The sequence below is a fragment of the Taudactylus pleione genome, unplaced genomic scaffold, assembly GCF_031769625.1.
Source record: "Taudactylus pleione unplaced genomic scaffold, aTauple2 ptg000143l, whole genome shotgun sequence".
Taxonomy (NCBI): domain Eukaryota; kingdom Metazoa; phylum Chordata; class Amphibia; order Anura; family Myobatrachidae; genus Taudactylus; species Taudactylus pleione.
Genome location: NW_028284545.1, coordinates 148,727 through 161,017, shown reverse-complemented (window position 1 = coordinate 161,017; position 12,291 = coordinate 148,727). Strand labels below are relative to the sequence as shown.

The 12,291-nt window shown below is 50.4% G+C and overlaps 1 protein-coding gene across 1 annotated transcript; it reads left to right on the top strand.

The window, feature by feature from the left end:
* The first annotated feature begins 15 nt into the window (after nt 1-15).
* On the top strand, nt 16-2,166 carry CFAP184 (cilia and flagella associated protein 184). Its single transcript, XM_088473875.1, has one exon. The coding sequence runs from the start codon at nt 270-272 to the stop codon at nt 2,052-2,054; it is 1,785 nt and encodes a 594-aa protein (XP_088330001.1). The 5' UTR covers nt 16-269; the 3' UTR covers nt 2,055-2,166.
* Nucleotides 2,167-12,291: the final 10,125 nt, after the last annotated feature.

Below are 12,291 nucleotides of genomic sequence, written 5' to 3'. Positions count from 1 at the left end.
GAGAGGCCGGCCGATTCGACTCCAATTGGACGTTGAGAGAGGGGGAGGTGAGTTCCCTCTCGGCCGGCCAATCAGGACCTGGGGCTCGCGTTGCCGCGCCTCCCCTCCAGCACGCCGTCTCCATAGAAACCCTCCTGAGAGGTAAATACACAAGTCTGTACTCTGCAGTATCGGAGGAGGTCACTGCAGGCACCGGCACCGGCCAGCCCGCCGCACCGGAGAACCAGGCTACGAGAGTCCCAGGGCGACCGGACTCTGCATACACCTCAATGATGAGTGAAGTCCGAGAGCTGGCGCCAGAGGAAGGCGGAATACAGATTGGTACAGGTCAGGAAGGCGACAGAGAGCCTAATGCCGGTCAGGAAGGCGACAGAGAGCCTAATGCCGGTCAGGCAGATGCTAGAGAGCCAAGCACCAATCAAGAAGGTGCCAGTGAGCCTGGTTCGGGTCAGGAAGGTGCCAGAGAGCCTGGTACCAGTCACGAAGATGCTAGAGAGCCTGGTTCGGGTCAGGAAGGTGCCAGAGAGCCTGGTTCCGGTCAGGAAGGTAGCAGAGCGCCAAGCACTGGTCAGGAAGATGCTAGAGAGCCAAGTACCAGCCAGGAAGGTGACACAGAGCCAAGTACCGGCCAAGAAGGTGACACAGAGCCAAGTACCGGCCAGGAAGGTGACGAGGAGCCTGGTACGGTGGTGCATGTGGAAAAGGAGCAGAGCACACAGAAAGAAGAGGGCAGGAGTCCTGTAAACGAAGACAGTGATTCATCACAGAAGCAGAGGGAAGAACTGACTGAAAGTCTGTATTTTGTACCCAATCCTGCACCTGCTGAGCAATATGTGATGCCAGAGGAAGGGGAGCTGGAGACGACTGTAGAAGCAGACCAGTGGGGTCCACATACAACAGAGTATCAGGAGCCACCCAGTAATCCCCCTGAGCAACAGGAGGAGGATACCCAGCCTCCTGCAGACAAAGAGGAGGAAGAAGATAAACTTCAAGAGGAAGCTGAGCAGTCGCAGGAAGACAATGAGCCGCAGGATAGCCCAAGTGACATGGTTAATGACAACCAGGTTCAGGAAGCCTTAATCCAACACTATCATGCTCTAGTTCTGGAAAGGGAGAAAGTCCAGCAGCAGAACGCTCAGCTCCAGCACAAACTGTACGAGTATTTCCGCCGAAAGAAAGGAGAAGAAGCGCGACCAGAGAATGAGAAGCATATCTCCGATCAGGAGCAACGCTACCTCAAGTACCTGGCCACCCTGGAGGAGATGAGAAAGAAGTACAAAGAAGATGCTGCTTGCTACGAACAGCAGATTGAAGAGCTCCAAGGGCAGTGTCAGGAGGTTGTAAGTCAAATAGACAGGGAGTGGACTGCTTTCCAAGAGCAGAAGAAGAAAATCGCCTTATTTGGGGGCAGCCGACGAGGCATTGGGAAGCATGCAACGTCCTCCTTTGCCCAGGAAGTGGAACAGCTGCAATCCAAGGAAGAGCGCAAGGAGAAGGAAGTCATTCAAGTTCGTCTAGAGAACATCAAGCTCAAGAATCAAATCCACCGCTATGAATCTGCCTTACGTTCCAGAGAAGAGTTGGCTGAAGGCTTGCACCTCATCGACTTTGAGCAGCTCAAAATTGAAAACCAGACATACAATGAGAAAATCGAAGAAAGAAACGAAGAGCTCCTGAAACTCAGGAAGAAGATTACTAACACGGTGCAAGTGCTGACCCACCTGAAAGAGAAGCTACAGTTTGTCCAGGCAGAAAACCAACACCAGAAGGAGAAACTTATGGAGGTTGAGGCGCTGGTGGCTAACAAGAGGGATATTTTGACTAAAACCAAACAGGCTAGAGACAGTCTGAGGATGAACAACCTGAAACTAAAGCAAAAGTGTGGCCTGCTCGGCAACAAGGTTCTTCTTAAAGACTTTGAGGACAAGGTAGATGCTACAGAGAATCTTAGTCAGAGACTGGAGAACCTGCAGCGTCGTCACGCTGAGCTAACTCTTTCCAGTAAAGGCATAATGAAGAAAATAGAAGAAGCAAAGATTGTTTTGGAAAATTAAAGTCTCTCAAACTTCCCAATATCAACAATGCTGTCTCAGAAAAAAATATATAAAAAATATGTATTGTATCATTTTTAATTCTATATAAAAACTATATATAGTTCCATTATAATTATTATTATTGATTCATGTATGTGCAGGTGTTTGCAAGGATTCTTAATGCTTTTAACACATAGGGCTCTATTCAGCAAGAGTGATGATGTTGCCCCAAATATTATCGGGACCTCCTCATGATTTTTTAATCAATTAATAATTATATTGTCAGCTATTCAGCATTTTTTTTAAGCAGGGACAGCGGTTGCGTTTATACGCTGTCCCTGCGATTTGCAGACGGCATAATTTTCAGGATTCTGAAATCAAAACCTTTTTCTTCTACGAATGCTCAGTCATGCGCTTACTGAAGTTTGCGAATAGTCTCCTCCCGTGCAGTGTGGTTACCGCCAAAGTGAAAGTCCAGCTCCAGCCTGCCAAAACTGCCTAAATTGCTTAAAATGTGTACATAGGCTTTATATTAGTCTGTATACATTTACATTTATATGGGTTGGGTACGGGATACCGGCGCTCGGGATCCCAGCGGTCAGAATGCCGACGCTAACATCCCGACAGCGTTAGGATACCGACACCTGTCGGTCGGTATCCTAACCCTCCATCTCTCCTACCCCTAACCTATCCCTCCCTCCCGGGTGCCTGAACCTAACCTCCTCCCCAGTGCCTAAACCTAACCACCCCCTCCCCCGCACCCTAACCCAAACCCTCCCCTCTTAGTACCTAAAACTCCCCCAAATGCTGAGCCTCCCCCTAACCCTGCTAGCATCCTTTGGGATTTCAGCAGTCGGAATGTCAGCACCGGCATTCTGAGCGCCGAAATCCCTGCAGACTGGATTTTGAACGCATCCCCATTTAAATTTATGTGCTTTTTATATTTAAAATGTATATATACATAAATGTAATAAATAAAACTACATAAATATAAATGCATACAGACTAATATAAAGACTATGGGCAGCCGGATCACAATTGCAACAGCGTACGCAAATCGGTGGATGGTGCTTATTACTGCGCATGCCCCGCAGTGCGCGTGTGCAGGTTAGGATTGTGATCGCACTGCAATCGCGCACGCAGATAGAAAACCATCGCAGAGTGTGTGACGGGATGTCAGCATTCAGTGGTGGTGACGGGAGTGGTGGGAGAAACTTAGGCGTGTCTGTCCATTTGAATGCTGTTGCCACTAACAGCTTATGCAGCTTGAATACTCACATCGGGCGAAGAGACTGAGCTGCTGTAATTCTGCTCAAGGGGCTGATGTTACTCGATGTGACCGATGAATAAGGTTATGGAATGAAAGATCTACTGTAAAAAGGTAGACAATGTCTAGGTAGACACCAGATGTTAGACAGGCAATAGGTCAACAGGGTCTGCAGACCGCCCGTACACATGCAGCAGCGGGGAGGGGGTCGGACACTCCCCCTCCCCCCGGCCAGCGGGAGCCACGGCTGCCTGGATGATGATGGCTGTTCAGTGTGTATGAACTACCATCATCTACAGATATATCTGCAGGTCACTCGATCTGCAGATAGATCTGTTCAGTGTGTACCCAGCATTACACTCGGCGGTCACCACACTGCAAGGAAGGAGATTGGGGTGTATGTATAGTGGGGTGGAGTTTCAAGATCCTGCAGGGAATTATGGGAAAATTGCCCTGTCCCTGCAGTTTTCGGGATATTTAAGGATTTGCTTCATATACCGCGTTTTATAAAGTAAAGATTTTTCAAGTAATTTAACGCTTTTTGCTTTGCTGAATAGCAAAGAGCGGTAAAGCACTGTAGAGAGCAATGGCTTGCTCCTTACAGTGCGATACTATTCAGTATGGGAATGGAAAAGATAATTGCGTTATCTTCTCCATGAACTCATTGTTGAATAGTGGAACTACTTAAAAACTGTGAAAACGATAGGTTTCCACATTTTTAGCAAAAAAATAATTGTTGAATAGAGCCCATAGTGGCATATTCAATTTTCTGAGGGACTTACCGCAGGCTTTTAGCTGCCTGGTTAAGTGCCCAGATCTATTCAATTACATCACACGGTAAGTCCCATATCCCGCAGTAAGCCCTGTGGTAAGGCTTAGATTCTGGCCTAAGTGCCCAGAGCTATGTAGTTACCACGCAAAGTAAACCCAGAGGGTTCATTTTTTTTTTTCTACCCTCCTGAGTTAAGTGAACCCTTGGGGCTTACCGCGGGCAGTAACTGAATAGGTCTGGGCACTTAACCCGGCTTCTAAAAGCCCCACAGCTAATTGAAAATGCCCCATATTGTTATGATAATTGCACATTTGAAGTTATAATGTTGTAGCATTAGTTATGAAAAACCCAAATATTCTCGTGTTGAAGATTTTTGGAAATGGGGATCACATTCACTTGCAATAGCATTGAAAGCTTATGTTTCTTGGAGGCCCATTTAGTAATAATCGCCTTTGCAATGCAATCTGGGCGTGATATTAGTGCCCATTATCACATTGCACGGATACGATCATACCACGCAGATGTATGCAGAAGCACATGCAGGGACAGGGGCTAAAGGAGTGGTCTCTTCACTCCTGTGCCGGGGATCTTAGCAAGGGACTGGGGATCCTATGGAACCCTCTCCTGGCTAGTTATGCGATGTGTAGCCCGTAGGCTACAGCGGTCTATGCCATCTTCAGATGGCATAAGCTGCGGGGATCAAGTTAATCTGACAGCATCGCATCCCCCATAGAAACCTTTCTATCTGAGATATCTGCAACGATCCCTCCATAATACACTCAGGGGATACTAAATATTTTGTAGGTATCCCCTGAAAACACTAGAATAAGCAGCATATATTTAATGACAAATGGGCCCCTTGATCTACTGAGTTGAAATAAAATCACATCCATAGACAAGCTAGGACAGTGCCATCTTGAGGCCAAATGCTAGTAAGCAGGGCTAGCATAAGCAAACCGTGGTCATTGAAGAAATCTGAGACATGAAAGTGCCCAAATGTAATGTGCAAGAAGGACTATTAAAATATATTTTCTTTTTAAATAAGTATGCTTTGCAGTGTAATGTTTACAGCTTTAGTTTATGTTTAGTAGTGATTCATTGAGCAGTTAAACGCATATATAATATATATATATATATATTATATATCCTGTGATTTTTCCACCTGCAAACATACAGTATAAAGTACATGGGTCAAATGGTAATAGGTATTTTTTTCTTTAATCCCCTCCAATGTCAGAGTCCTGCTTTTAAATTTGTCAATACAATTCATGGTGATTATTTATATTATTACCCCAAAAATTTAACTGGTTTTTAATTATTTTTTTTCAATTCAGAGAAAGCAGATTCTCGATTTATAATATAATGCATTCTTAAATGCTGTTGTCTGGTGTAAGACAGTTAATTAAAGCAATTTATGGAAATAAAACACTGATTAAGAATTAAACAAGTCCCCCCCCAAAAAAATAAATACTATCAACATTCTTTTAAATGTTATATATATGACTGCGATAAAGTGCCAAATCAGACATTTTCACATTACTAGAAATATAAATGAATAAAAGATCCCATTGAGACCCCAACTTATTTGGTATGGAAATCTGTTTTCTACTTCAGGGTCCATAGGGTATCCACAGGATACCTTGGGGTATAGGTGTGACGTCAGTCGCAGGGCACCAAAGAGTTAAGCTTTCAGCCTCCCAGGATGCACTAGGTCCCCCTCCTATACCCCGCCCCCGGGCCAAGGCACCTCAGTTTAGTTTGGTGCCCGGCCGGAGTCGGGTGCACCTGTTGGAGTGGGGGCTAGAAGAGCCCCTGAAGCTTATTCTTCATGCAGCTGTGGCTGCACAACTGGATGTACAGCATGGACAGTCAGTCCTGACGTCCATGCTGTCTTCCCTACACCCCGCCGGTACCAGAACGCCGGTACTGATCCGGGGATGCTGGTGGGCGTCTGGGGTCACAGCTAGCGGTGACCCCAGATGCTCCGGACCATGGCCGGATTCAAGGGGGACAGAGGTAAGCAGCGGGGTCCCGCGGTGGGTCCCCGCTGATCACATGGTCCTAAGTCCCCAGGCAGGGGGCTCCCTGGGGACTGGCTGCAGCGTGGAGCCAGGCGACCAACCTGCGCTTCCACTACCCCCTGGGACAGCGGACCGCAGCAGAGCGGTAGCGCTGCGGCGTCCCAGGGGTTAAATGCATGCCAGGGGAGCGCGCCTTCCCTGTCTCACAGCCGGCGCCTCCCCCGCTGCACACAGCCCTCTCTGCATGCTGCCGACTGGTCCTGTGGCAGCGCTCCTCCCCCAGGCCAGCCTCCTCTCTGCTCCTCGGCGGCCATCTTCTCCAGAACGCATGGTGAACGCTGCTGGAAGCGCTGGACGGAAGCATCGTGGTCTGGGTCCCCCCGCATACCTCTCCTCCGCTGTGGTCAGGTCTGTGTATGCAGCGCTGTGTCCTACCAGGCCCTGTGTCTGTGTAGTTGAGTGATCAGCGCTGTTAGTGCAGGAATTGTTATTTCTCTGCATTGTATGTGACTGTGCTAGCGCTGCTGCCTGTAATCTTTTCTTCATCTAAACTGTCAGCTTTATTACTGTCCCTGTTCTTTCTGCTAAAGCCCTTGCGGTGCGGTGCTGCAGGGTGGTCTCTCGCCTATTTAATACTTAATTGGTGAGAGAGGTCACATACGTGGTGCCATCATGTCTGAAAGTGATTTTCCCCTCCGGCTACAGTGTACCACGTGCAAAGTACCGTTAGCGGAGGGGGAGGGTAGCGCGGAGGGCCTTTGCCGGCAGTGTTTGTCCATGGCGCGGCCTATTACGGTTACAGCACCGGTACAGGAGCCGCCCTGGGCTTGTTTCGCTCAGGCGTTAACAGCTTTAGTGGGCCAGTTAGCTCCGCAGCCCGCGTTTACTCCGATGGGTTTGTCCCAGCAGTCTGTGGTGTCGTCACCCATGCAGGGGTTCCCACGACAATTGGTGGTACCCCACAGTCTCCCTATTTCCCCGCTCCCGGGTTCTCAGGAGCCAGCGTGGGTTAACTCCCTGACGAGTTCTGTACAGCACTTGTCGGATGTGTTGCAAGGGGAGTCTGTGATGCGGTCTCATAAAAGGCCGGTGGCGTCTCTGTCCGCTCCTTATGAGGATGACGAAGGGACGTCTGATGATGGGGAGATTCTAGATCCTTACGATCAGGAACCTCTCCATACTAAGGACGCTGATGCTAAGTCCAAAGTATATATTCCTGGACTTATTCGGGCGGTCCGCACAGCCTTGGTGATTGAGGACGAAGTTCCCCCAGCGGCTAAATCTAAGTATGCCTTTTTCAAAGATGTGAAGGGCGATGCCACAGTCTTTCCTCTTTCGGGTCAGTTGGTGGACCATTTAGAGGAGGCGTGGAAACAACCTGGCAAAAGATACCAGCCGCAGAGACGCCTGGCGGTGGCTTATCCGTTCGCGGATAATTATTTTGCGAAGTGGGAATCCCCTCCACAGGTGGATTCTCACGTGACCCGTCTTGTCCGTAGTGCCACATTGCCGATGCCATCCATGTCCTCCCTTAAGGATGCTACGGACCGCAAGGTAGAAATCTGCCTGAAGTCCGCTTATTCCCTTGCAGGGGGGGCAGCACGGCCGGCTATGGCCATTTGCTGGGTTGCCAGGGCGATGGAGCGCTGGGCGGATTCATTAGAGGCTTCTTTTGAATCCGACTGTCCGGCCGATCAGGCGGAGTTGATTGGCAATCTCCGTGATTCGGCCACCTACATCAACGAGGCGGCTCTAGACATTAGTACTCTGGTGTCTAGAATTTCTTCAGCAGCGGTAGCTGCTCGTCGCACCTTGTGGCTGCGATCCTGGAAGGCGGACGCAGATTCCAAGAAAGGTCTGGAAGCGTTGCCGTTTACCGGAGAAGTTCTCTTCGGTCCGGATCTGGATAAGATTGTGGCCACGCTGGCGGCAGCCAAATCTGCCTGTCTCCCGTCGGCCGCTGCTCCTTCTGGTTCGGGACCATCGTCCTTTCGGTCATCTAGGGCCCAGGGCAGGCCCAAACCACAGTCGTTTCCTCGACAGGCTGGCCCTAAGAAATCGGTCAAGCCCCGGAAGCAGGCATGGAGTACCAGACGTCCGGCCCCCAAGCCAGATGACAAGCCTGCGGCCTGACGGTCCGGGCCTCCCTTTGGGGGATCCCAGGGTGGGAGGCCGCCTGCTACAGTTCGCCCAGTGTTGGTCGACCACTACGACAGACACTTGGGTTCTGGAGGTGGTTTCTCACGGATACGCCCTCTCCTTCCGGCACAGACCCCCGGCTCGCTTCTTCACCACGGGTCTCCCATCAGACCGGAACAAGGCTACGGAGCTGCGGAAGGTATTGCACACTATGCTCCAGGCTGGAGTTATAGTGGCGGTTCCATTCTCCCAGAGGGGCCAGGGTTTCTATTCAAATCTATTTTTGGTACAGAAACCCAATGGGTCATATCGTCCGATTCTCAACCTCAAAGCACTCAACAAGTCTTTGCGGGTCCCGAAGTTTCGGATGGAGACCCTACGGTCCATCATTCTGGCGCTGGAACCTGGGGACTACTTGGTGTCATTGGACATACAGGACGCTTACCTGCATGTCCCTATTCTTTGGCGCCATCAACAGTTCCTCAGGTTCGCAATCAGCAGCGACCACTTCCAGTTTCGGGCGATACCTTTTGGCCTGGCAACAGCACCACGTGTTTTCACCAAGGTGATGGCGGTCATGGCGGCTTCTCTGCGGCTGCAGGGAGTCCGCATGTTGCCGTATTTGGACGACCTGTTATTGGTGGCAGGATCTCCAGAGCTCCTGTTACGCCACTTGGACCTGACCATTGCACTGCTGCAACGGCACGGCTGGCTAATCAACTGGCAGAAGTCCACTCTAATCCCGTCTCGGAGGATTCGGCATCTTGGAGCCTTATTGGACTCGGGACAGCAAAGGATCTTCGTGACGGAGGACAAGATCTCTGCTTTACAGTCAAGGGTGCGCAGTTGTCTGCACAGCCGCCGGGTGTTCTTACACTCGGCGATGAGGTTACTGGGCTCCATGGTGTCGGTGTTCGACATGGTAGAATACGCCCAGTTTCACTCCAGACCTCTGCAGCACCTGATCCTGTCCAAGTGGAACGGGCTGACTCAGTCTCTGAAGTCCCAGACGATTGTGCTCACCCAGGAGGTTCGCCTGTCCCTTACGTGGTGGTTACAGACGACCCACCTCAACAAGGGACGTCCGTTCTGGGTTCCAAATTGGGTCCTGTTGACAACGGACGCCAGTCTTCGGGGCTGGGGAGCAGTTTCGGGTCCACACTTGTTCCAGGGCAGGTGGACGCCGACAGAAGCGGAACTTCCAATAAATATCTTGGAACTCCGTGCGGTCTTCAATGCTCTCCAGCAGGCACAGCGGTTTCTCCAGGGTCGCCCGGTGCAGGTCCAGTCGGACAACGCTACCACCGTGGCCTACATAAACAGGCAAGGAGGAACTCGCAGTCGGGCGGCTCTCGTAGAGGTCTCTCGGATCCTGGTTTGGGCGGAGCGCAATCTTCCGGCCATATCAGCGGTCTTCATCCCGGGAGTGCTCAATTGGGAGGCGGACTTTCTAAGTCGCCAGGACGTTCATCCGGGGGAATGGTCCCTGCACCCGGACGTTTTTCAACTACTGGTGGACAGGTGGGGTCTTCCAGAAATCGACCTCATGGCGTCCCGGCACAACAACAAGTTGCCGGTGTACGGGTCTCGCACAAGAGACGAAGGGGCGTCTCTGGTGGATGCTCTGTCCGTCCGGTGGACGTTCCGGTTCGCATACCTGTTCCCTCCGGTCTCCCTTCTTCCACGGGTAATCCGGAAATTCAAACAGGAAGGAGGGACGCTCCTGTTGATAGCTCCCGCGTGGCCCAGACGGCACTGGTTCTCAGACCTTCAGGGTCTGTCCGTGGACATTCCTCTGCGGTTGCCGCTACGACCGGACCTTCTGTCTCAGGGTCCTTGCCTTCACCCGGACCTGACTCGGCTGTCTTTGACGGCGTGGCTGTTGAGACGGCCATGCTGAGGTCCCGGGGGTTTTCCAGCTCTGTGGTGCGTACCATGTTGCGAGCTCGGAAACCGTCTTCCGCGAGGATATACCATCGCGTGTGGCATACGTTCTTCCAGTGGTGTCGACCGAGAGGTTATGCACCGCGGGAGTTTCGTCTGTCTCGGATTCTCGCCTTCCTGCAAGCGGGACTAGATCATGGGCTTCGCCTTGCTTCTTTGAAGGTACAGGTTTCGGCCCTATCTGTCTGGTTTCACCGTAGGATTGCTACAATCCCGGATGTGCGCACCTTTATGCAGGGTGTTCTCCGCATTCAGCCGCCCTTTGTTCCACCTGTGGCGCCTTGGGATTTGGCTGTGGTCCTGAGGGCTCTCCAAGGACCGCCGTTTGAACCACTGGGCTCAGTGGATCTTAAATGGCTAACAGCTAAGACTGTTTTCCTTCTGGCCATTGCTTCGGCCAGACGTGTTTCTGAGTTAGGGGCTCTTTCTTGTAGACCCCCTTTCTTGGTTTTTTATGGGAACAGGGCAGTGCTCCGCACTCGGCCCGAGTTTCTTCCCAAAGTTGTTTCCCAGTTTCATATTAACGAGGAAATAGTTGTTCCGGCCTTTAACTCACCGGGTCTTTCCGTGGGTGAGGCCTCTTTGGATGTTGTGCGGGCCTTAAGGACTTATGTTGACCGCACTTCTTCGTTTAGGAAGTCGGACGCTTTGTTTGTCCTCTTTGGCTTCCGTAAAAAGGGTTGGCCTGCTTCAAAGCAAACTTTGGCAGCCTGGATCCGTATGGCTATTTCTGAAGCTTATCTTCATGAAGGCCTACCGGTCCCTCCTTCTCTGAAGGCTCATTCCACTAGGTCTGTGGGTCCTTCGTGGGCAGCTCGACGTGGTGCCTCGGCAGTTCAGATCTGCAAGGCTGCTACGTGGTCTTCTGTCCATACCTTCGTGAGGTATTACAGGTTTGACACCTTCGCCTCTCAGGATGCTTCCTTCGGGCGGCGGATTCTCCTTTCTGCACAGGAGCGTCCCCACCCTTAAAGGATACTGCTTTGGGACATCCCCAAGGTATCCTGTGGATACCCTATGGACCCTGAAGTAGAAAATATGAGATATGGTAAGAACTTACCCTTGTTATCTCTATTTCTACGAAGTCCATAGGGTTCCACAGGACTCCCGCCCTGTCGCACCTGTGCTGCAGATGGGCTTTGCTCTGGTCACCGGTTTTCCGTCTCCCTCTGGTGAGAATGTGATTCTTGTATGTGTCCAGATCTTTGTTCTCTCTCTTCCTTCTCCTCCTCCGGCCTATGGCTTGGTAACTAACTGAGGTGCCTTGGCCCGGGGGCGGGGTATAGGAGGGGGACCTAGTGCATCCTGGGAGGCTGAAAGCTTAACTCTTTGGTGCCCTGCGACTGACGTCACACCTATACCCCAAGGTATCCTGTGGAACCCTATGGACTTCGTAGAAATAGAGATAACAAGGGTAAGTTCTTACCATATCTCATATTTTTAAATGTTTCAGCCTGTGTCCTTGAAATGTTGTCAACCTTAAACCTAGCCATGTAGTGGGATATGAAATTAAGGGATGCAGTCAGGAAGCCAATGGTCGAAATGCCCACCGCCAGCTTCCCGACTGTGCAATCCTGGTATACCGAAGGTTAGCCAGGCGGCGGGGGGACTCAGGGTTAGCCCCCCCCCCGGGAGACAGGTTGCGGGGAAGGGGGGGTTGGGTTTAAGCACTTACAGGGGGTTAGGCACTTGTGGGAGACGTTAGGGTTAAGCACCTTTAAGGGAGGGTTAGGGAGGGACATGCGTCCGGCGGTGTTTCATACCGATCCCGAAATTAAAGACTGTTATGGTCCGAACAAAGTGTTTTTTTATCTTAAATATCTTAATTCTCGCCTTAAAAAATAAGGTTTTTGGATGCTCACAAATGCCAATATTTGTGGACTTTTTACATAATAAAACCATTAGAAGTAAAACATTTTTTTAAATGTTTTGAGACACTTAAATGGGGTACAGAGTATAAAAGTAAATGGTAGGGTAAATTTGTATTGGATCACTTGACACTAAATGACCCTAGTTAAGAATTTACACTGTATCCAATTGTATGTGTATGTACAGTATGTATAGTGTAGATCAATGACAAACTTAAATAATCAACAAAACACAATAAATATATAA

Coding starts and splice junctions, on each gene's coding strand:
- CFAP184 (XM_088473875.1), top strand. CDS start 270: ATGATGAGTGAAGTCCGAGAGCTGGCGCCAGAGGAAGGCGGAATACAG.